The sequence below is a fragment of the Patiria miniata genome, unplaced genomic scaffold (assembly GCF_015706575.1).
Source record: "Patiria miniata isolate m_02_andy unplaced genomic scaffold, ASM1570657v1 HiC_scaffold_11, whole genome shotgun sequence".
Lineage (NCBI taxonomy): Eukaryota > Metazoa > Echinodermata > Asteroidea > Valvatida > Asterinidae > Patiria > Patiria miniata.
The window spans coordinates 5,966,011-5,992,002 of NW_024037049.1; the positions used below are offsets into that span (position 1 = coordinate 5,966,011).

Here is a 25,992-nt window from a genome sequence, read left to right on the forward strand (position 1 = left end):
TTATTAATAATGGTTTTATAGTGTTTCAATATTCCTTGAAATGTACCCAATATTGCATATTCCATATAGAGGAGATGATTTTTGATTTATGACCAAAAGCCAACTGACACTATCCCTAGCTTAGTACTAGTAGCTAGCTAGTGAGACAGGCCAGTGCAGTTCCTCGTACTTTGCTTTTGACCAAAACCATGGAGCTGTGTTTTATAGCTCCATGGACCAACTATACCCTGACGTCTTCCTGCGAGAATGAACGAAAACTTTGCGATTATACCAAAGGCCAGCCTACAGTCACTGAGTCGGTGAGTAATGTAATCTGACGCACATGACGTCATTGACAGATGCTTACATTTTTCAGAATCTTCCAGCGATGTTTGCTCTTTTTCTCATCAAGTGTCCGTTTATTCATTGTTGTGTCTGAGTACGTAGGACTTTCCATTTCCGTTTCGTACAATGTATACGAATTATTAAGGCAAGACCAAATACGCTGCGACGAATATATTGTGACGGCTTATTTCTAAGTTATGTGCATTTATTATAGAATGCCTGCTATAAGTATAACGAGAGGGCGCTATTCGCATGCATTAGTTGTATGTTTGTTACATTTTTTCGAGGGACGTGTAGGCATGGAGGAAGGATTCCTCCATGGTGTAGGAGATCGAGAACCCCGCACAATTTGGGCACCTTTTCTAATTCTGAGATTGAGAAGGTTTCTTTTATTCCAAAATGGTGAAATTGACTTCTGCAGCCTTTTTGCCAGCCTTATTTATCATCAGACCTCCTACGCGCTACCTACATGTCCTATTTCTTCGCACTCGCCGTTGCAAGGCATGCATCCTAAAAAAGACATAAAATCACTGGGATCGTATCTTTTGATGCACGAACTTTAACCAGCAGCCGAAAAAATTTGGAAATTGAAGGCTTTATACTGGGAATTCAGGCAAAAAATGAAAAACATAGGCATTACAGCTAATTGCCAAGTACAAATGCAGGCAGATGCTTCCGGGCCTGCAGAAGTTGAAAATATAACTGAAACTGTGACATTTCTTGGTCTTCTAATATCTTCAGACTTCAGTATTATAGTTATGCGCCTATCCATTGTTCCCCCCCCCCCCCCCCCCGGGCTGCCCCACCCAAGATGTGGGGATTGTCATTTTTGAAGTGACAAAATCCCCACCCCTCGGGCAAAATTTAAGTGACAATCTCCGACCATGCCCCGACATAGATACGTGGGATGCACAAGTAAATGCATTTCCATGTAGAATGCCAATGGTAAAACAATGTAATTTGAGTGACCAAAATCCCCACCCTTGAGCATGAAAAACGTGACCAAATCCCGGCATCTGGGGGGGGGGGGGGACATTTGATAGGCGCATTAATATGTCGTAGATAAGACTTTGCAGTTTCTACAAGGGTGTAAAATTTACCGTGCAACTAAAACGACACATTTCTTATATCATTTTGGATTTTTTTTGTGTCATAAAGTTTGAAATCCGACATCTTAAAAACTGTCTCTGTTGATTGGGATGATCAGAATAACAATATCATTGGGATCTTCATTTAATAGGTAAATACATGTATGTATAAAATCTTTTTGTAAATATGTAAATAGAGGCCTTTGTATAAATCTCCAAAATGGGATATTAGAAATAATCTTGAAATTACGAAAAGTGTATTGGCATTGAAAAAAGAAAGGAAAAAGAAAGAAAATATGTTTGAAAAGCTCAGGAAATATATTTTTCTAAAGCCAACCAACTAAGTTATTAAAAAAAAAACTATATTGAGTTACGTGACCCAGACAGCACATATTTTTCATGAAGCGTCCCTTGCGCAGAATTAGGTAGGATTTCTTTTCTACAATGCCAAACCTGCACGCTTTGGAATTCCCCGCTTGCTTTGTCAATCGGTACGGTGGATGATCGTATGCCAACAATACAAGTTTTGTTGAGAAAAAGAGTGGTTGCTTTGCTATTTTTTAAGCTACTTGGTTGCAAAGCCTTATCTGCGCAGAAATAGGAGGATTGAGGATATAACTACTTATTTATTAGTCCGAGTAACTAGGACTCTACGAATCGCCTTTTTTAACATTTGGACAAAGTCGGGGATGTCCAAATGTTAAAAATGGCAATTCGTAGAGTCCTAGTTTATACTAGGACTGTAAGCAGTTTTTAGTTTGGAAAGAATGTTGCAACCTGACTCCTCTTTTTCCTTCATAATAAATCATCTCAATAAATAAAGATTGCAAAAATGTCGAAAAGACATGAATCTGAGACCAGGAAACATTTCCAGTTTTGGGGTGCAGGTCAACTCGGTCCCAAACCAACTTGGTCCGCGTCAACTTGGTCCCAAGTCAACTCGGTCCCAGGTCACCTCGCGCCTCGGTCTCTATGGAAGATATTCACCTGGTTAATAACCAGGAAAAATTAAAGGTAGAGTAGATCATTTGCATCTATCCAAAAAGTAACTGACATTGTTGAAAAGCTTTAATACCTGGTTTAAAGATGGTAATTGGCACTAAACTCATTGTGAATATTCTTTCTGGTATGCTGTCATTTTGAAGAAAACAATAAAAGAAGGCTATTTCCAAAGATGTGTGAAGTGACACATTTTTGGAAATTTCCGTAAGTAGTTGGTTTGTAATTCGGCAAATCCATGAATGGGTGTGCGCAAGCATTGACAAACGCACACATGCACGCGGTTGCTGTTAAAACTTATATTATTCGTCAGTTCTGTGCGTGACATTGGGTAGCTTCAATCGGCTGAATCGGAATGTGTCCTGGACGCTTTGACTCGGCAACTTTTGAATTAAAACTGCGATCCTAGAATATCGTTTTCTCAGAAAATATAACATTCATAGAGCTAAAACTTCATCATGTTAGTTGTTAAGCACCCTTCTATGGATTTTGAACACTTTTGTGGCTTCCAACGAAAACAATTCCCAAATGACAAAATGATCTACCCTACCTTTAAATTTCATACCTCTAGAAGTCTCCTGTCCTGTAATTTTCAGGCAAAATTAGTAGAAAGTTTGTAAAAAAAAAATGAAATGAATTTTGTTTTAGGTCATGGGTCATGCATGTTTGACCTTTGATTTGTCTTGCTCATTTACCAGGTAAGTAGCTTCTCCATAGTGATTATGAAGTGAAGAAACAGTCTTAATTTCAAATTCTGCAAACACAACTTAACAGGATATGTAGCATGAATTGGTGTGTGACTCGAGTCAATTCGGAGGAAGTCCAGTATTTGAGCCATGTACAGTTATGGGGCTAGCCTAACCTGTAAGTTTGGACTGTTGCAGCTATGGTAGAGGCCATTGCTATAGTTAGGGCATAGTCCATTATTGTAAGTGAATTTTCATTTTGTTACAGGAATATGAACCTTTAACCACACAATTTTTTTCCAATTGACTTTGAATCCTTATTAACCACACAATTTCTGCCAATTGGCTTAGTAAATGTTGTCATGACTAGTTTATGAAGTTATACATGAAGGCTGATGATTTAATAGTACACTGCTCGGGAATGGAGAAGTTTTGATTACAAATGTCTGGGAAAATGACTGAACTATTATTTTGCATTTGTATTCATTGTAAACCCACAGATGCACTGGTGATAAACGAAGGCTATCCATCACATTTCAAGGCATAAGTGTCAACTTCTGGATGAAAGTGCGGAATCATGGTGCAGATAGCTGTGCTGGGCTGTGGCCTAATGGGCGGCAAGATAGCAGGTACAAAATACAAACTAAAGACAATACTGTGGGGGTGCTTCAGTGAGGAAAGAATATTCTGTCATTACTGTGGTGGTTTTGTACAAATTCTATGGGGATTGTATCTGTTAACAACTTATGCATTTCAGTCCCAAGTTGTATATGTACACATAAAAATGTAAAAAAAAAAGTGGTATTAATAGGGCTGTCTCAATGATGTGACTTGGCCTACATCCGGGTACAGGAAAGTCAGCATCGCCATTGTATTAGGCAAAGATTGTATAGCAAGGCGCTGTGTGGTCCAATGGCTACGGTGTTTGACTTGTGTGCTGCGGTACATGGCTTCAAACCCTGACAGGGAACATGGTGCTTGTGCTCTTAGACAAGGTACTCCACCCAGGAGTAAATGAGTACCTGTGAAGGTAGAGACCAAATTGAACTGCTGCAGAAAAAAATGGTCCCATTCCTGATGAACAGGGATAATAATTGTGATGCGCATTTGATCATATTCATATTCATATGGAATTTGCGCAATATAAATGCATGAATTATTATTATTCTAGCACCGTGTTCAGTAGGTAGTAGGCAAGCCTTCAAAGCTGTGATGGATGGCAAAAACTGAGAAAAACGCGGAGCCAACGGCCAGTGCTGGTTTGGCACAAATATTACAATCATACATGGTACAGGTAGTGACTATATGTCATTTGATAAGGAATTCACGGTTATTTCATGTGAAAATAAGCCCCATTGTCAGTTTACAATGGACGATGTGGTTGTTAAGACCCCCGTCACACTTATTCGGAATCAGCATGAATCAAGCAGAACCAGTCGGAATGAAGAATTTTCAAAATTCGTGCCACATTCGGGAGGGAATTTCAAATTGACCAAGCTTTGTAAGAATGCCGTTCGAATACTTAGAATGCGCTTCGAACCCGCCTCGAATGATGGATAGCAAAAACTGAGAAAAACGCGGAGCCAACAGCCAGTGCTGGTTTGGCACAAATATGACAATCATACATGGTACAGGTAGTGACTATATGTCATTTGATAAGGAATTCTGAGTACTCGCCTTCACAGGTACTTGCACAATCTGGGTGTATTAGCTCTCGAATGTAGCTGGAATGTAGTTGGAACACAGTAGGAATATTTAGAATGCTGTTAGAATGCAGTCAGAATATTTAGAATGCACTTCGATTGCTGCCCGAATACCGCTCCAAGTCTGGTTGGAAGGTGCATGCCTCGAATGCTGTATGAATTCACCTCGAATGCAGTCAGAACGCTCCCGGAATGGCCACTGAATATGGTTGGAACGTCCAAGAGTTCAAACAGAATGCAGCTCGAATATTTAGAATGTACTTCGAATGGTCCCCGATAGGGTATAAAATGCTGCCGAATCTAGCATTTTCATCAGTCTCAGCCCAACCATCACAGAGTATGGACCCCCTGGACCATATTGCTTTGCTCCAGATTGCTGTCCTCCAGCTGGCCGCGTTTTTATGCGATTTGGCGTTGTTCTGAATTACGTCCGGACTCATTCGAGGGCCAATCGGGACGTTCCGATTGCATTCAAGCCGCATTCGAGCGGCAATCGAAAGATTCTGATGGCATTCGAAGTGCATTCCAGCTGAATTCTTTTAATATCGAAATAGATTCCGTCAGCAATCGAGATGCATTCGAGGTGCATTCCGGCTCATTCGAGGCGCATTCGGGACATTCTGGTAGGATTTGAAGTGGCTTGGCCTTTCGATTCTCCCTCGAATGCGATCAGAATGTTTCGAATGCTGTTGGAATGCCGTAAGAATATTTAGAATGCAGTCAGAGTGCAGTTAGAATACACTTCGAATGCTGTTCGATATTTCTCCACTTCGAATGCACCTCGAAAGTTTTGAGCATGAGCAAAACATTCGGGCCGGCCACAAGAATGGGCCCGAATATTTGGAATGCACTCAGAATTCAGTCAGAAGTTTTAGAATGCACTTCGAACATCCAGGAATATACAAAGAATTTTCATTCCGACGGCATTCCAGCTCATTCCGCCTCTAGTGTGACTAGGGTATAACCAAATGCTTGCCTACTGCAATGGTAGCCGATCACAGGGAAACCGGAAGGCCAAGTGGTACTTTGATGTCATACGATTGGAAATATTCTCTGCATTCTGAGTAAGGGTGTGCATTTATGGGTAGAATGGGAATCAGGTAACCGTAAAAGAAACCCAACCCCAAAATTGTAATCTCGGAAGTTGCTGTACAGATTGTGCATAAAGGTCCGTAGAATAATACCACACCGGTGCATCAATACAGCAAGATACAAGTGTACAGCAAGCTCAATGCAAGGTGTAAATTGCTTTTTCGCAAGCGTCATCAATGTGAATCTGTTGTTTTTCCATGCAGCTTGACATTCAAAACCTTCTTTTTCATTGTTTGAGAGTTTACTAATTAATATATAGAGTTGGTTACTGGTACTTGATTCCATAATCTGGAACCGGTTCCTGACATCAGCAGTCGGGTACTTCGGGTACCCGGTTCCGATGCACAGCCCTATTCTAGTGCAAATTTGAGCGAGAACCAAAACCATAGTTGGACTAACTTCACTGGAACCCATGCTAGTCAACCATAGTTGCACTAGCTGGTGGCATCGCTAGTTGTATAACTTTATGTGTGCAACTTACCAGTCTACGTTGGATGACGTGTATACATGCAGAGGTTTTGCGGTATTCGGAACGGATGACAGATAAACATGCAACGAGCGAGGCCGGAAATATCTGTCTGCGACCCAGTCGCAGTGAGCGAGGCCAAAAACATCAGGGTGTACTACCCGCAGATGACGGTCTGAACCCATCTGGCATTGAGGTTCTTGAAAACAATCCCATGCCTGGGTCCGTTAATGTCGATATAATCCCGGCGTGAACTGGTTAAGTAAAGAATCGTTTGAAACCCATAGGGAAATTCTTGAAAACCATATTTTCTTGTCTGTGTAGAGAACTTTGCTCTGAAGGAAAAAGCTGTTCTATACAATTTAGGCTTATAATTAGCCTGCACCATTGTATGTGTCATCAAAATGGTATTTAGGCACACTCTTTTTATTCTCCAGCAATGTGCATTTAAAGATGCATTCCCCATGCTATTTTGAGCTGGACTCGCCACAATAGATTTTTTTTCAGTTGCTATTTTCCTAACAATGTAAAACTTATTCACTTTTGAATGAGACATTGAATGGAAAAAAATCCATTGACGTTTAGTTGTTGAATTAAATGGCAGTTCATTTGTGTGCAGCCCTTTTTCAGAGGGTTGCAGACGCCCAAAGTCAGAAAATGTAGAGTTTTTCATTAAAACAAAACATCCAAATTGAAAATTTGTTAGGAAATGACACGCAGCTTTAAAGGCGATTTAGGATGTACAGCAGACAAATTATTCCAAATGAAATGATCGGACCATAATGAACTTCATTGTGCATTCCTTAATAGGTTGCATGGCATACCATGGGCACAAAGTTAAGGTGTATGATTCCAATGCGGCAGCACTAGACGCTCTTCACAGTAACCTGGAGGTTGACAAGAGAGAACTGAAATGTGAGGGACTGATGATTCATCCAAACTTTCTGGTAAGCAAAGAGGACATGTTTCCATCATACTATGTTTTGTGGAATTTGAAGCTTGACATGTGTTGCCATTAACACAGGGCAGCATAGGTCAGTTAGTTCAGCACTGGTATAAAGTCATGGAGGTTGAAGGAGAAATTCAATGTCTGTTTTCAACCTTAAAGATATAGTCCATCATTTGTAATTTGTGCATTTGTTCGTTTGAAGCAACAAAAGTGCTCAAAATCTAAAGAAGGGTACTGAACAACTAACCTGATGAAGTTTCAGCTCAGCTTCAGCTATATATTCCGAGAAAACAGCATTCTAGGATCTCGATTTCAAATCAAAAGTTGCTGAATCATGTTTTGAATTGGGCCTGAATTCAGCGACACGTTCTCACTGAGCCGATTGCAGCTATGCGATGTCGCGCACTGATTCGACGAATTATAGCAACCGCGCGCGCATGTGCGTCGTGTCAACGCTTGCGCGCGCTTCGCCGAATAAAAACCGAACTACTAACGGAAATTTCCAACGGTGCGTCTTAAGACGCACCGTTGGAAAGGCCTTCTTTCGTTGATTACTTCAAAACGACAGCTTGCCAGAAAGAATATTTTCACAGGGAGTTTAGTCCCCTTACTATCTTTCAAACAAGTATGTTTTTCAACAATAATTACGCCAGTTACTTTTCGGATAGCTGCAAATGATGGACTATAGCTTTAAAGGGGATAGCCTATACAACATTTATTTTTTCTGTAATTTTAAGAAATTGATGGATTTGGAGGTATGGCAAATATTGTATGCGCTGACCTGTTTAAAGTTTTGTGTTCATAGATGCTGGGGAAAAAAAACAAAAACAATATTATGTTCTTGTAGTCTGGTTCCCTGACCCTACTTCAGACAAAACGGGGCAATTTATTGGCGTCAGGGAGTTGTCAGGTCAAGGAACCAGACTAGCTGGTTTGCACTCGTTGCACTCGCGGATGCGTAAATGATTGCAAACAAAATGTAAACTAATTATATTTGGTAAACTGGGGGCACTATTTGAAAAAGTTATTTTTTTCCAATGATGGTTGGCCCAAGATGGTCGGCCCAAGATGGTACATTTGTGTTGTAGGCCGACCATTGTTGGAAATCAATACAAAAATTCCAATTTTCTTGACAATGACAGCACACAAGGTGCCATGGTTTCACAGGTTGGTTGAGACTATTACTCACTAACAGTCGAGTAAGGTATTTCATTAAAATATCGTTGTATAATTTGGTATAATTTTGTAAATCTTGTCGCTTTGGACAAGATGCACTGTGTTCAGCTTTTAGATGTGTTTTGGTAGGCTCTTCATAAGTTCATGATGAATAAAAAAAAAACCTATTAATAGTCAACCCCTAACCACACAGTGTTTATTTGGTTTCTGGGAGTTGAGCCATCCAGTCAATTAAGTTGACTGTTTTGATGTTACAGGGCCAGGTTTTGTGTATCAGCAGGCTTGAGGAAGCAGTCAGGGATGCAGAATACATCTTTGAAGCAGTCATTGAAGATCTAGAAATCAAGCAAAACCTAATTAGAGGTATGGCAAGTGCCCCATTCAAACTTCTTACAAAAGTCAACCATTGGCTCAACTTTGCTGTGTAACATATGTATCTGTTGTGAAGACTATGTTTCTTTCAGTTTAAAAAATACTGTGAGTATTATTCTGCGTGTAAATGTGTTTTATTTGGGAATGGTGTCCAATCCTGACGTGAAATATAAGCAATTAGGCAACGAAAACAAACAAACAAACACCCCAACAACCCCAACAAACAAACAAACAAAGAAACAAACAAATACAATACTTCCAGTTATCCAACTGACATTATTTTCATGGCCCAACACTAAAATTTTAAAAGGCACTTATTTAAAATAAAAAGGACATGAAAATGCTATCATTCCATCAATTCTGTCTTACCCAATACGCCCCTCAACAACCTGTTTATGTAAAAAAAAAACCACTTTAGAACATTTTTGCTGGTCATTTTGTTAAAACTCTGTTGATTTACAATCAATGAATTTGGTAAGAAACGCACTTTATTTCCTGATGCAATGGGCACGTTTTCCTTTGGGTTGGTGAAAGCACATGCGGCATTTGTAATAGTTGAGTGGTTCTCGCTGCTAATAGATAATTAGCCAGAATATTGATTGAAGGACCGTGAACAGTCTACAACACTGGAGCTACACGGCCTACATTGCCTACATTGCATTTATGGTTGTATATCATCATTGTAAAAATGCCATGAAAATATCTTTGGAAAGAGTATTTCTGCGCATTATTTCACAAAAGTTGATTTCTTTCTTTTCCATGTATGTATTTCCTGTTTTCAAAATTATTTCAATGTATTTATTTCAAAATTCTTAACTTTGTACTTGTCAAAGTACAATACAATACAATACTTTTCAAAATTATTTCAATGTATTTATTTCAAAATTCTTAACTTTGTACTTGTAGCAACACAGCGTAGTATCTTTTCCAAACTTGATGGCTGCCATACAATACAGACCGTGTTGGTTGTTATTCCTTCATGCTTAATGTTATGCAATTAGTCCTGTGCATAACTTAAAATCTGCATGTTCAGTAAGTATCGTCAGCCTTACTGAGTTTTGGGGACAGTTTTTCATAGCAAAAGTAAACATTTTGGGCTGAATATATGTATTTTTGAAATGGCATACATTGTATAATCGAAAACAGATGTTTTTATTTTTCTTGGCCTTACTGTTTCATTTTTGCTGATTTTTTTTCCTGTTTGCAGAGGTATCTCATCTGTGTAGTCAGGATGCAGTCATCAGCACTAATACTCTCAATCTTGATATACGAGAAATAGCAGTCAAGGCTGCCTACCCTGAGGTACTTGATCATGATGAGTTATCTTCATCACATGATGAAAATTGGGACAGATATTTTTTTAGTAAAATAAACAAATTTTGCAATTTTGTGCTAGTTTTTGGCCTTCTTGAAGGTGGAAATAATGTTCATTTCGGACATTTGCCATCTCTTACTTTTCTTCTTAAAATTATAGTTTCTTGCTCATAGAATCCTTCTGTGGGAGAGTCAGACTTTTAGGCAGTAGTGCTTGTTTTTGTTCTTGGCGTGCTGACACCTTACTACCATTCAATGTCCTCAAAGTTTTATTTTTACCAAACATCTACCACTTTTTTGTATCAACCCCGTTTTGGATTCACTGTCTATGCTCAGTGAATGATGGACAAAAATGCACAGAAACAGTAAGTGAGAAACCACTTTTCTTTTGTATGTTCTCATAGAGGGTAATGGGATTGCGCTTTTTACACCCCGTTTACGCTGTGCCAGAAGTGGAGATAAACCCAACTGCTTTCACTGATCAGAAGTGTGTTGAAAAAGGTACGCATGTGTGCAAATGGCACTGGATATGAGAAAATCAGGCTGATGTTGCAAAAACTAAAAAAGCCTGATTTTCAACTATAAAACACAGCTATACAAATTAAGATTATAATTCTAAGAAGAAGTAGTGACTTAATAATGAGAATGATTAAACATTGTTGAGGACAGTTGAGCTGCTGTATGCCCCATGCTCAGGTGTGTTTGTGTCATGTGAAGATGCTGTAAGATGGTGTACATGTATATTCAGATCCAAAATGATGATGTGCACTCTGCACCACAGGCATACCCATACTTGTTCCATAGTTGTGGGGACCACACACGAGTTGTCCCATGGCACTATGGGGACTAAAGACGCTGTGGGGACAGCAGAAAGTCCCCATAACTCGGTCCTAATTTGCCTAACAATAAAAAACTTTCCCATAGAGCGGTGACGGCCCACCCACCCAATCCAGTGCGCACACACACTCACTGTGTTCTTCACTGGCTCTCATGAGTAGTTCACAGTGTCACGCACTGTTCCAGCAAGGAGTGCAAACAGGTTATATTAAGGTTTGTCCAAATTGGATCATTAAATGTTTACATTTTTGGCCATGCTTTCACAAGTATAGAAACTTTTGGGGTGTAAGTGGACTTTGAAAAGGAAATGTACAATTAAGGCTGTTGTGAAGATTTCATGAATGCATTCTGCATAATGATTTCTTTAAGCTTATCTATTCAAGTGTTCTTGACATTCTTGTTGACTTCTTCCATCTAGTGAGGCAGTTTCTAGAAGGCATTGGAAAAACACTGTTTTTCAGGTCAGGCAGAGAGGCACTTATCCTGACACCCGAGCAAATAAACTCCAGAAAATTAGGTAACTCTCATATCCTAATACTTTCTAATGTCTTGTATAGTAGTTACCACATTGACAGTAAAATTGGAGATTATAAGCATATTATAAGTAAAGTCATATGCAGTCGGTCAAATTCATATTTTTCAGTTGCATCAAGGGTTTTAATTCTCATAAGACTTTCCAAACAAACAGCCAGCCGATCCCATTAGCTCGGTGGTCGAGTGGTAAGACATCCGCACTAGAAAGCAGGGGCCATATTCATGAAACCTTACTAAGCCTAGTTGGTTACTAAAAAGGCATGTAGTTGTTTACTAAGCCTGGTTAGTAGCTAGTTGGTATTCATGAAACATTGCTAGCGCCTTGCGATTTTCTCAATGAAACGCGTGCATTGCATTCATCCAGCGTGGTCAGTATCTCACGCCCTGCGCTGCTGCTCCATGTTCCAGCGTGACGTAGTACGGTTGGACCAAACCAATTGTGGTGAAGGGTGTGCTTTCCTCGGCCAAATTCACCAGCATTTTCGTTTTTTTTCACCGTATCAGAATTAAAAAAAAATCTTTTTATGGAGTCTGAAACCTTTCTCTTCTTTTCGTTAAGAATGAATACGAAAAACGATGTAATCTCCCAAAAGAGGGTGACACACCACTTTACGAAATTAATGGATCCGTCCACAATATGAATATTCATGGCAGTCGCGAATCGAAAAGTTATTATTTTATACGGTAGCTACTTGTCAGCTTGTTGCTAAAAAATAATTATGATTTCATAAGTTTGGCACAGAAAAGGACCTGTTTGTTCTTAGAACAAACCTATTCAGCAATTATTGCCACGAGACAAGTTTTTAGTGCTCATCAGGGCATGCTTGAACGGGACGGAACTCGTCGAGAAAACCAATCAGCACGTGTGGGAAAATTTTATGGCGATCGTGTAGCGTAGGGCCCCTGTTTTGTTTTGATCAAATTAGAGTCAAAAATGTTTTTTATTGCTAAAAAAAAATCACCTTTATAATCAAAAGCTGACTTCTCAATTCTAATGACACCCGTTTTGCAATTTTTAACAGTTTCTTGAGGTAGAAATCACGATTTTCCTGCGCTGTTTGTACCTTGCGATTCAGCGCGCCGTGTGTACTCATGGTACATCACGCGGTTATCACCATCTTTATTTTCGGGTTGCATGTTGTGTTGCCGCGCTGTCATCGTCATTTTACCCCCAAATTTCCCTAAAAAAAATCAAAACCCTACCCTCTATCTATGACATACCTGTTTATTGAGAACCAACTAGTTAGGTCTGTCTAATAATTTTAAAGTGGAATTTGTTTTCTTAAGTCAGAAGTCGGGCCCTACGTCGATCGCCAATTTTATCATAGTTGCTGGGCCCGCTAGGGCTGCGATAGGTAACACGGTAGCAATTTATGATGTTCATTTCTCAACGTCATCAAGTCAAATTATAACAGACTTTTGCTTACATAACAAAAACAAGATTCATCCTTCACCTTGTGTTGAATAGCATGTGGAATTTGCAGTGCCTATTTCTGTCAGACGTGCGCGGTACACACGTGTTTGTTCGAACAGGGAAACGGCCTATGTATGCTTTTCATTGTAACCTAATACATTGTATAGACATGTATATTACGTATGCACTTCCGAAGCCGAACCGAACCCCAACCGAACCCCGAAGTTCGGAGAAAAAAAACCGAACCGAACCGAACCGAACTTTGAGGATCAGTTGCAGCACTATTTCCCCCTCCAGTTGCCTTCTTGGACTTTCACATACCGGTACTCGACAGGCACTCTCTTGACTCAGATTTTAATTTGGATAATTCAATTTTTAAATCATACAATGATCCTTCTTTTTCTTGTTAGTGTTTGCATCCTTATGCTTAGCATCAATAATATCTTTTAATTCCTGATACTTGTCTGCCATATATAGTTCTCTTCTTTAGAATCATTTGCCTTCCTTGCCCTTTTTGTAGCCATGTCTGATAACTTAGCTTTTTATGCAATTGCTAGAGAATTTGATATTGATTAAATTAAATGCAGTACACTACAATAAATATGGGCCCTTTTTCCTTTCTTTTTGCTAATCCACGCAAGTGCTGGACATGGATTAGCCTAATACACCTGTCGCACTATTGTATCTGTTGTCATCACATTCCATACATGCCCACTCCACCAAAAAGCACCCGATTCTAGTTACTCACATATGCAACTAAATTCTCCTAGTATGTAACTAGTTAGCAAGGTTCTTAGTAAGGTTTCATGAATAACAATTTAGGTGTCAACTCCATAGTAGACTACTAGGCATTTTAGTATCCTACTAAGGCCTAGTTGGTTGCTAAGTTAGTAAGGTTTCATGAATATGGCCCCTGGAGGTCGTGGATTCGAGTCCCAGAAGGTAATACACTGAGTATACAGTGTTAATACGTCGATGAAGGGCAAAACCTAATTTGATTTACATCACCCCGACGCAAACAAATAATCTTATGAATACAAACAAACAATCAAACAAATAAAAGAAACAATACTTTCCTGGCTTTAGTTTTTGTTTGTTAGTTATTTGATTTTTTTAATCCTAGCACGCAGGCAGCAGTTACTACGACAGCATGGTATGCTGGGAATACCAGATCGGGGAATGCCTCATCTTGGACACGGTGGCAACTTAACACCACCTCAAGATGATGAATGTGGTGAGTCATACATCTTGGAAGTTTTAGCATAGATCTTATTCTTGGCTTGGAAAGGTACATCTGCTTTTCCCGACAAATTATTTAAAAATCATGTTGGTATCTTTGTCCTGAATGTGTTATTTCTTGATTTGTTTATGTTACATTACTTTGAGTTGGTGTTCTACGTTTGCTACATTTTTGGATAAAGAAGTTACCCATTGGGGAAGAATTCCATACATGGACATCATTATTTTTTTCCAGCAGTGACTGTCAGCAATCAGAAAGCAATAACATGTCCTAAAAAGTCAAATTTAGCAAGAAAAATATTGAAGCTTTTACTGAGAAAACACTTAGAATTTTTCAGACAAGTCTCATAGGGTTTGTGCACAGGGTGTCAAGTGATGTCCAGGTATGGAACTCTTTCCCAACCATGTTTTACAGGCTTATGTGTGAATTGTCCTTGCTGCAAGTCAATATGCGGTGTCATCACTTATATGGGCACTGCTTTTTAGACAGTTGATCCATAAATGCAAGAATTCACAAGATGGAGTTATTAAAAATGCTGGCCCAAATCTGTATCTTGCAAGCATGCATAAGTAAGCCAAAATGCACAAGTGAGTGCACAGTTTCAGGTCCGTCATAGATTTGGCGTGCCACCTCACACTTGCCAAAACCCAGAGTTGTAGTGACTAAAGTCAATGACTCAACTTAAGTCGGACTCGAGTCACAATTGACTCGAGTAACTGACTCGACTCAACTCGAGTCACTGCGAGCAAATGACCTGACTCGACTCAAGTCCCTTATCAGAAGACTCGACTCGAGTGGAAAGCTAATAAGACTTGAGTCCCAAAACTGTGTGAAAATGTGTTTGCGGTGACTTAAGGTACAAAGCTATTTATGCTCATGCACTTTGCATTACTGGTACCGTCATGTTATGGCCGCTTAACGCGTAAATATATGGTGGTTTTGCACAGTAGATGGTACGTGCGTGGCAGTATGAGGCCAGCTATATGTATGCTGTGTTGACAGTTGTTCACCCTGTACCTATATATGCATTATGTTTTTTACTTCAACCTCTCTAGCATCTGTCTTCGAGATATAACTTTGTTTCTAAACTAAAAATGGTTTGAAATAAAAAGAATCTATAATAATCGCTGTATCACACATCAAATTTCCCCAAACTTCAAAACCTACCACTCTTGGAGAAACATTTTTCCTTAAAAATTATATGTAAAAAAGTAAAATTAAAAGACAAGCAGAAAGTGTCATGCTTCACTGATCTTGTTTATTATTGGCCGGTATTAAACATTTCAAAGTGGTATTTCAAACCACCCACATGATGAGCTGTTGATCAATAGGATGGGTAAACAGTCCAAGGTATTTATTACAACTTGGTATTCTCTATGCTGTAATGTTCAAAATGTGCTCCTTCAACACAAAGCCAAAGAAGTAAGTACTTTATATGACATTGATTGCCACAAATTGACTGCTTTCTTCATGGGTCAGAATGAATTTATCCTAAAAACATGATGTTAGAGTGTTTGAATTCATTGACAGCTTCAGTTTTGTTTTACTCTGACAGGCAGGTTGCATGTTCGTGAATGAATTTCACTGTTGATGGCTGAAAATACTGACTGGACTGCTGGGTCAGGGTCAGTCATGTCAGATCCAGTCTAGTGCTTTCAATAAACGTATTAGACCGGTAGTGATTTGTCACACTTTTACACAAAGCACATTTGACGATGGATTACTAATAATGTAATTGTAGATAGGTAGGAGACTAGTTGGGAGTTCTTTGCCGTCTGAGGATGCCCAGGGTATACTGCAAGGAAGTGACTCTCCTCATACCCCAAGGTGCAAGCAAGGAACAACCTGCTCTGTCATCTTGCTGGAACCAACTGGGGCGCTAGCTTCTCTGTTCTCCGCACCTCCTCCCTCGCACTCTCCTACTCTACTGCTGAATATTGCGCACCAGTGTGGTGCAGGAGTAGCCATTGCCAACTAGTGGACAAGGCCCTGAACAACACAATGCGCCTTGTGTCTGGGTGCATTCGATCTACACCTGTCGACAATCTGCCAATCACTAGTGGCAAAAGCCCGCCAGCCATCAGACGAGAACAACGATGCCATCAACTTGCACTATAAGAGCGCTCAGAAATGAGAACCACTTACTCTGCCATCTAACCACCGACCAAATCCAGAATCCAAGACTGAAGTTTAGGAAACCGCTTGCAAATCACCTGCAAAGCCTCCTAATAACTGCTGACAGTCACACCCCGGAAACCTGGGCGATGCGTCAATGGGAGGAACAATGGTCCATGTCCACATCAAGGCTCCATGGCTACATTGACAAACCCAACAACAGGCCGCTTGGATGTCACCTACCCAGAGCAGCTTGGTGCAGACTGAACAGATGCCGAACTGGTCATGGTCGATGCCGGACAAACATGCTCCGGATGGGCCTGATTGCTAGTTCAGCCTGTGAGTGTGGGGCTGCCCTCCAAACAGCCGCTCACATCACCAGCGACTGCCTGCTTCACAACAGCCCAAGCAAGGAGTCCTTAAGGCCAAAAAAAAAAAATCTCTGGTTTCTGGTATGCGCGCGCGTCGCCGTAGCCATGCACGTCGGCAAAATGAAAAAGGTTTTTTTTCAATAAAAGATGATGTCTCAAAACCGCCAAACTCACTGGCTGCTGCACAATTTTAACATGTTTTTAGATGGGGTTATGATCAAGTATAAGCTTTATGTGGCCTCTCCGGACTCCCATATATTTGCACTAGGTTTAGTCAGGCACCATTTGCAGTCGTCAGCCGACATTTGAAGCAAAAAAAACAGGTAAAAAAAAAAAAAAGCCGCTTCGCCGCACCACTTTTTGGGCAAGCTCCATACCAGAAACCGGAGACTTTTTTGGGGGGGCCTAACCCTAAAGGGGCCGGGGGGGGGGGGGGGGGGGGGGAGGGGGGAGGGGGGGGGGAATCCACCCCCCCTCAACTTTTTCTGCAATAGCCTTGACAATCTTTTTGTTCACGACCCGGGCTGTTCTGACTTTTTAGCCTCTAGCCTTGCGCATCTTTTGATACCAAAAACATAAAAATCGGACCTAAGGTTGCTACGCGCCGTGCAAACTAAATTTTCCCATACGTTGTGTACACAGAGCAGAATTACCATTCGTGCCTATGAATAATTAATTAGCCATAATTCCAAAATCCTTTGACCTATAGTCATGAAATTTCTTGGATATGTTCATGATAAGTTGTTCTATGCATGTACCGAGTTTCAAATTTTTCGTCACTCGATGGCCGAGATCTTAGGGCTGAGAGATGGTCAAAATAACCCAGCCCTTTTAGGGTTAAAGGAACTAGACAATACAGCCATACAATGGCTTACTAAACACCAATTGTATTATTAAATTGTAGATTAAATCGAGACACACGCATACTAATAATGTTTGTCTTTTTTATCAGCTTGTTCACCATTTACCATTTACTAACAACAATTGAGAATGGTCACTGAAAAATCTTCTTCTTTAGGCAAAAGCCCTGTAAACTTACTTTGATTTGCTTTATTTCCAAACATCATTCTTACAATAATGAACAATTAAAGTGAACGCAATATTCAGCAATCTCAGGTGATGAATGGTGGAGGCTGGCAGAAAGCCCAAGCTTGCACTTGGCCAGGCACCCGTGATTAAACAATTACATTTAAATTTAACGAAAAAGAAAACACACTTCAAGTTAAATAAATAGATATAAAACTTCTTAACTAATTATGAATTATGACAGCAACACAGTAATAATATTACCATGCATTAATATTATTTAATTACTATTACTAAGTAGTTTGTTCAGTTGAATTAATAAGCTGAACATTTGGAACAGTTTATTTAGACAAATAAATGGGTCCTTCATGTTTAACCGTAGATAAATATTTAGATGTCCTTACCCCATACAAATGCAAGTTCCTTGAATTCCTTGTATTACACTGATTGGTGTTTTCATTCTTTGTGAAAATACCAGAAAGTGAAGCAGGAAATAAATTCCTATCATATTTAAACATATTGACTCCAAGGTGGTATTTATATAACTCAGGGATAGGGTGTATATTAAACTGGTGACCAAGGGGTTCAGCGTGTGCTCTTGAATTTGAATGGTTTATTACCCTGAGTGATTTCTTTTGTATAACAAACAGTTTGTTTTAATTAGATAAGTTGCCATTACCCCATGCTAGTGTTCCATGTTGCAGTTGTAGAAAGTAGCGCTTCTGTTTGTAATATATCCTTAACCTTCCAGAGTATACCAAGGGTACAAGGAATTGACATATGAACCTTTTGACAGTAACATTTCCAAGTAAGTTTGTTATATGATTACCCCTAGAAAGGTGTTTTGACAAACCAGCACCCGATTTCATCAAACTCTTCGTAACTTACGATGCATCGCAGCGATGCGACGCGTCGTATCCCTACGATGCGTCGTAGCACAACTCGGTGACTGTTTTATGTATTTAGTCAGCGTACAGTAAATAGTCGTCTGATATTCAACAAAGAGTCGTCGGATCTCAGCTCGAAATTTGTTAAAACGTAAAACAAAATGGCGGCCGTGCAATGCAATTTTGAAGGAAAACAAACTCTCATTGGACTGTATAGCTACTTTGAAATTTCAATTCTAATATTCCGGTCTAATTCATAATTATTCAATGAATTTTCTATTTACAACTTTACACACATTGCGTCGGTATAATAATCTCGTTAATGTAATGTTTATGGCATAAAACTGGCTTAGAAATGACTCTTCTTATTTTGCGACGACCGCTAGACACGTCTTAACTTGCGACGTGTTTTAAGCCGTTGTCAAGGAACTTATGACGCGTTCAACACATCGCAACTTTCGTGAAAAGGAAGATACGACGCGTCGCGAGTTGCGCCGTGTTACACGTCGTAACTCGAGTTGCGACGCGTCGCAGCGCTTCGTGAAATCGGGTGCTGGCTTATTAAGGTATTATTAAAAACAATGTTATGATTTCTATTTAGATCCTTGTTTGAAAATACCATACAGCATGTCTTTTAAAATTAACTGACAATCTATTGCAATTTATCTATTTACAAACACATTGCAGTTCCCTATTTATGACACTTACTGCTCCTTCTGATCTCTATTACTATGAATATATTTATATCATCTGCAAATGAAATAAGTTTAACTGAAGATCTGAGGATTTAGGTAAATCGTTTACAAGAGGAAGAGAATTGGCCCTAATATAGACCCTTGAGGAACACCACATGAAATCAGTTGTAGAGAAGACACACTATTTTGCCATACAATGTACTGCTTTCTGTCATTTCAATAATTTTTGAACCACTCAAGCACCATACTTCTACTCCATTTTTGCTCATTTTATTTTTAGTAATACATGGATATCATGGTTGATCGTATGCCCTTTAATCTCATAGAAGTTGCACCCACATTCATAAATACCTGAGAAAGATTACCCATTCCTATTGGTCAAGAGCCTGTCACATGAGTGGTTTTATAATGCTGATAAAACAGCTTGTTTAGTAAACACAACAAAAACTCCTGCACTGCTGCATTGTGCACCACATTGCACATGCCAATATGCGCCACGGGCGCGCCAATCTCCATAAAAGGAGATTTTTAGCACTAGGTGCGTGAGGCACATACCATGGACACGACCAGACGAGTGTTTCACAAAACATGAGGCGTAATTGTTGAACAAAATGACTTTTGACTTTTTGACCAAAAGGTATTTATGAATGGGAATAAATATGTGCTTGGCTGGTATTAAACAAGTACATGTATGTTTAAAACCAGCTAGGGGCCTGGTTGCAGATAGTGACCCTCGCCGGCCCCAAGCAGGTTTTAAACGAACTTGTTTAAAACCAGCCAAGCACATATTTATTCCCTTAATAAAAGCCCTGAATGTAATGAACAGATTCCATTCTTTTTCTGTTAATGAAAAGTGCTTCACATTTTTTGTAGCAAAAGGGACTCATCACTTTAACCACATCCTTGAAAATTTGCGATGACCTCACAGAAGAAAGTCTGCTCCTAAACTGGAAAAAAATCAATACTTTCCTTATTCATACATTCACAGTATGCAAAGGGTTTTGTCTAGAGGTTTTTCATGATTCATGTGTTTAGTTCATATTCATTTGTTTCTCATTAAAACACAGTAATAACCTTATGTGAATAATCATTTTATACTTTTTTTTCCTTAAAAGGGCAAATCTTCACAAAGTTTTTATTCAAATAGACAAGCCATTATTCACACTTTAGATGTTCATGAAAGCAAATCAGTTTCCAATGTTAAAGGTTTTTTTACTTCAGTTAAATGTTAAGCAATTTGCTACTCATTGTTTCATCGTTTCACTCATTATTCAATGTTCCACTCATTGTTCTTTACTAATTTTGTTTTTCATTAACCTTTTGGTCGTTCTCAGCCACTGTTGTTGACCGTGACTGTGCTATCTGTATGGACAGGCCCAGAGACTGCCTTCTCTGCCCTTGCCACCATCTGGTTACGTGCCACGATTGTGCAAAATCACTGATGAATCGCAGGGATTTCTGTCCCATTTGTCGGAAGGAGATCACAGAGACTATCAGGGTCTACACTTCATAAGGGCAGGCTTCAATATCGACTATCAGCAGATAATATGCTTTCCTTAATTACTGCTCAATTGGCATCGTATAACAAAGGGCCTTTGTTATGCCAATTTGACGATCCAGCAGGATAGGTAAAGTAGGCGGACCTGATTGACCTGATCAAGTCAGGCTGAGCAAGCTTCAATAGTATGCTTATCAAAACACAGTACAATGTATGAGTTTTTGCTATTCAATGACACATCAGAAGCAATGTTCATTAGGAAATTGCACTTACCTCTAACTGCCTCGTGAACCTGGTCAAGCATGACTGACCATGGGTCAGAGACTTGTACAGATGTGGCTGATCCTCAGCATTGATATTTTCATTTTTCTAGCTGTAAGCAGTGTCTGCTCTTTTGTCAAAAGCAAACTTAGGGATTCTTAAGGTTCTCTAAGAAAATAATAAAGAACCTAGTCATTCTTCTTTAGACATGGTCCAATTGCTCCTTCAAATGGAAGTATTTTCTCAGCCATCACATTATAATTGCTTGTCAGCCACCTATCAATTGTGTTGCCAACAACAGAAGTTGTAAAAATCAATCATTGGCCATCAGACAAGGTTTTTTTGTGGCGTGAGAAAGTTTTGGCACACATTTCAAAGTGGTTTTCGATTAATCAAGCAGAAAAATGTTACCAGCTAACTGACACAGAGATCAATAAGTTGAATAATCAAATTGATCTTGTTGGCCCAGCCTCCTTCCCCTCCCCACAAAAAATCCAAAGAACAATGCCCAGCCCCCCCCCCCCTAAAAAAAACCCTGGTTTTTGTTCCAAGTCATTCCAACAAAAAGTAGCAAGTAAATATCCTCAAACCCTGTTTTCCAAGTCATTGAGGTTTTAGGGGGGGGGGGGGGAGGGGGCAAATACTGATGTGTGAAAGTCTGGCAGGACATTTATGATGCATTTTCTGTTTAATCTTTAAAGTGGAATGCATGTATGTTTTGCTCAACAATTTTTTTACAGTATACATTAATGTTCTTAATGATGGCATGAATGGACCAAATTGCATTTGTTTCATTGTTCTAATCATATCCATGCTTCAGGACGGACCTTCTGTAAAAAAGGCTCAATACCTTTTTCTGTTGAATTTTTTCATTTCAAAATTTTTGTTTGACCAAAAGTAACTAAGCATAATATGCTTCTAAAATAAAAGTTTAATTTATCATGTTATATGTATGTATAGAATTTTAAATAACTGACTCTGTTTGTTAAAAAAAAAGCACGGTATGTCTCTTGTATTTGCAGAGGTTGGTTTATTTTATGTTAAATTGTATTTTTTTTAAAGATAACAACATGCAGTATTCTCTGTTTATTTTTTAAAAAAAATGTATCATGTTATATGTATGTATAGAATTTTAAATAACTGACTCTGTTTGTTAAAAAAAAAAGCATGGTATGTCTCTTGTATTTGCATAGCTTGGTTTATTTTATGTTAAATTGCATTTTTTTTTATAAAGAGAACAACATACGGTATTTTTTGTTGTGTGGAAATGAATGCCTAATTAGTGCAATATTTAATGTTTGTTAATAGACAGGAAAAGTTGGACTCCTCACTCAAAAAAATGGAGAGGCACACCTGTTCATATCATCTAAAAATATATTCCTATCAATGGGACCAGTCAGTAATGCAGAAGGATAGCCAGTTAGTGGGTTATTGCAGGTGGGGGTGAGCATTGGCATTCCTGCTTCAATGGTTTTATTTCTCATGCTTAACAATTGAGAGATTCGATCATAATGTAGACAAATATTACATGTAGATTATACCATGAAACAATTGGTACATCCCAGGGTCTAATTACATCGTATAGAATCCTGCATAATATAGGTTTCCCAGCCAATTTCCTGAAATGGTCATTCACTTCTAAAAATCGGTCATTCGTTTTCATCTGAATTTGAATGCACGCCTTTAATTCATTTCAATACAATGAAAAACCAATCGTTTTCATTGTACGTGCATTCGGTTTGGAGAAACAGACGACCAATTACGTTATCTGTGCATTCATTTACGCAAGCATACCTTTTTAAAACTGATTTCAGGTACAGCTAATTTGATTGACGGTTAATGAAAAAGAAACCCTTAATTGTATCTGGTGCCGATGGCATTTAAAACTAAAAGTGAAATAGAATGGTGAATGTTTGAAATCGCCCTCTAAAAGCGAAAAAGAAGTGTTATAAAGGAATGTGAATGGACATAAATGAAAGGTGCTGCTCAATCACTTAATTGATTGAACTGAAATGAAATCGAATGCTCTGGAAGCAAAAATGAAACACGTGTACAGAGCGATTCTCAAATTCAGACGAAAATGAATGACCGATTTCCAGAACTTAATGAAAATTTTAGGAAATTGGCCGGGAAAACCTATATTAAAATATGCAAGATAATAATTTATTGACCTCAAAACACAGTCAAACATGAAGACTTTTACCTATCTTTATCACCTTGATATTTTGTGCGAAACAATATCTCTTGATGTATTTCTTCAAAGCTCGTATATTAGATCAAATAGGAGAAAAGCCTTGCAAATTGCACCGCTAGGGTTTCATGCCAGGCCAAATGTATTGTTATATTGGTTTTTGCAGCTACCTTAACAGTTGTATCATAGAAATTCAATGGAAAGATATGTACATGAACTTTAATTTAATGCCACAACATCATTGGGCTTCATTATTAATATAACAGTTATTCGTCTTAGTGCTTAAGTCATATCAGTATCAGCATTCCCTGCATGAGGAGATTGAAGGATGAAATTAATCAAACTATGAAGCTATTCAGTATTTATCATTGATTGCCATGATTGTTATAACAAAATTCATCCATAAAACGTGTTGTTTGTGCTCTTCAATGATTTGATTCCTGTTTATTTTTGCTGCTAAAAAAAATTAAATTAAAAAAAAAAAAACAATCTGGACGTCTGGAACCCTCTGAAAATAGACTTGTATTGTGGGTTGCTTTTGTGCACAAGCAGGTCTGCCCTCCCTAAATTGTTGATAGGGAGGCAGGAAACAGTCAACAATTGTCAGGATGCAAATAATTTGAAATGTGCAAAGTAATTATTCCATTGCTAAACGAGGGCCAATGTTTTCATTGGGTGTCTCATTCAAAAGTGAGTAACTTTTGTAATGCCAAAAAAAAATGGCAATTTAAAAATACAAAGGTGAAACTCGAAAATAGCACAGACAGTATATCTATAAGATATTTGCATTTGCCCTTTATCTAAATAAGAAATTCAAGGCAAAATGGGTTGTAACCCTTGTTTAATGTCTATGCCTGATTTTAAAGCAAAATTTCAGTATAAGAAATATACGTTATTTCAAATTTATAATTGGAATTTCAGCATTTCAGCTTGCCACCAACAAAATAGAATCATCAGAATACAACATTCCCTGAATTACACTGCACTCAAAAAGATAACTATTGTTGGAAATTTGATATTGATATTAAGCCCAAAGATATTGTTCAATGAAAATAAGGTATATTTCCATCAAATATGTGAGATTCAAGTGTTTAAGTAGCTGGTAAACCCTATAATGGAAGCAGGCAGTATTGTGGGGATATTGTCCCTAGCTACTTAGCTCCCATGTGAAAGTGATAATAAAGGTTATGGTTGTCTGATTTCTCAAGACATGCAAGTAACATTGCCGGTTTACATGTATATACAGAATTCAAACTACGTATACCACCCACTGCTTTATCTCAATGTTTATTAACCTGTGAGTTGTATGGTTGTACATTGTGTGAGTATTCTACAACAGCTTTCAAGTCTAGGCACTGTCAATAAAAGCTACGTCAATGTGAATACATAGTTGGCCTCAATTTTGCCCCTAGTTGGCTTTTAAAATTCTTCATACCATAGCCCTTGAAAATTTGGATAATTGGACTTGGGGCTATTTGGTCAATTGCCATTTATCGTGTACGTACGTTTTTGAAAATAGACAAAAAACGTTTCAGGATGTTATAATAGGGAGAATTTGCAACGTCAGTTTTCATTTTTTTAATCAGTGGCGATGTTTGTGGCAATAGTACTGATATCAGGTACAATGTTGACATTGGGCTTCCTAATGCTGTGACATCTTTAAACCGAAAGTTGGGTGGTATCAGTACACATACTTGTACGTTCATTGTAAATTTAAGATTTTACAGACATTCTTGTCACTTCATGATATTTATCTTTATCTAAAGCAAATCAACATATTTGCAAATTTTTAACTGATGACGTCATCTAACCGAGAGTAACGTGTACATGTAAATAAAATGTATAAGGAATTTATTTAAGCCCCAAGGGACGCATTTTTTGGTTGAAATTAAAACAAATGGATCCACAACAAATAGTTGTCTGCCCGATCACCCTGCGTTTGTAACTCAACAAACGTGAATGTCTAGTTTGTTATGGTTACAGCCCAATAGTCCGAAGGCTCAATAGTCCCAATAGACGATAGGGTGCGATAGTCCGAATTGACAATAACGTTGGATAGCTTAGTGGCTGCAATATAACATATTAATTGTTCGTTTCTGCTGTTGAGCTTGGTGTAGTTGAGTCAGGTCCGTACCAACCCTCCTCAGGTCGTCCAGAAGTTGCTGTTGATAGGTTCGCATAAGTGCGCCACCTCTTCGGTTTGGTTCTGTAGGTTGGTTGTTTTTGTCCAAAAGCAATTAGAGGGGTGTGTCACGCCTGGTTGCGTGTGCAATCAGTTGTAGGCGGTGTTTGCGAAGGGTTTTTGATGCCTGTGGAATTTTGGTTTGGCGATAAAGTTCAACATTGGTGATGCGTTCGGGGTATCTGATGTTGAGTGCGTAGCAAAGCTCGATGTGATGCGTTGATGGTTTTCGCGAGCGTTTCTGTTAGCGTCCGAATAGATGATAAGGTTCAATAGTCGGAATGTACGGTAGGGTTCGATAGTCCGATTTGACAATAAGGTTCGATAGTCCGAATGGACAATATGGTTCGTCAGTCTGACACTTAGGACTATCGGACCTTACTGTCGATTCGGACTATCAACCTTATTGTCAATTCAGAATAACGAGCCTTCGGACTATTGAACCTTATTTTCGTTTCGGACTATTGAACCTTCGGACTGATTAGCCTTATTCTAAATTAGGACTACCGAACCTTCGGACTAATGAACCTTCGGACTAATGAACCTTCGGATTAATGAACCTTCAGACTATT

General features: G+C 38.8%; 1 protein-coding gene across 1 annotated transcript; it reads left to right on the plus strand.

The window, feature by feature from the left end:
* Positions 1-200: 200 nt before the first annotated feature.
* On the plus strand, positions 201-25,151 carry LOC119743075 (3-hydroxybutyryl-CoA dehydrogenase-like; the record flags this gene model as incomplete). Its single annotated transcript, XM_038219421.1, is given in 9 exon segments — positions 201-418; positions 3,598-3,726; positions 7,169-7,305; positions 8,741-8,846; positions 10,063-10,157; positions 10,574-10,670; positions 11,425-11,523; positions 14,078-14,188; positions 20,623-25,151. Coding segments are annotated over 8 exon segments (876 nt in total). The 3' UTR covers positions 20,802-25,151.
* Positions 25,152-25,992: the final 841 nt, after the last annotated feature.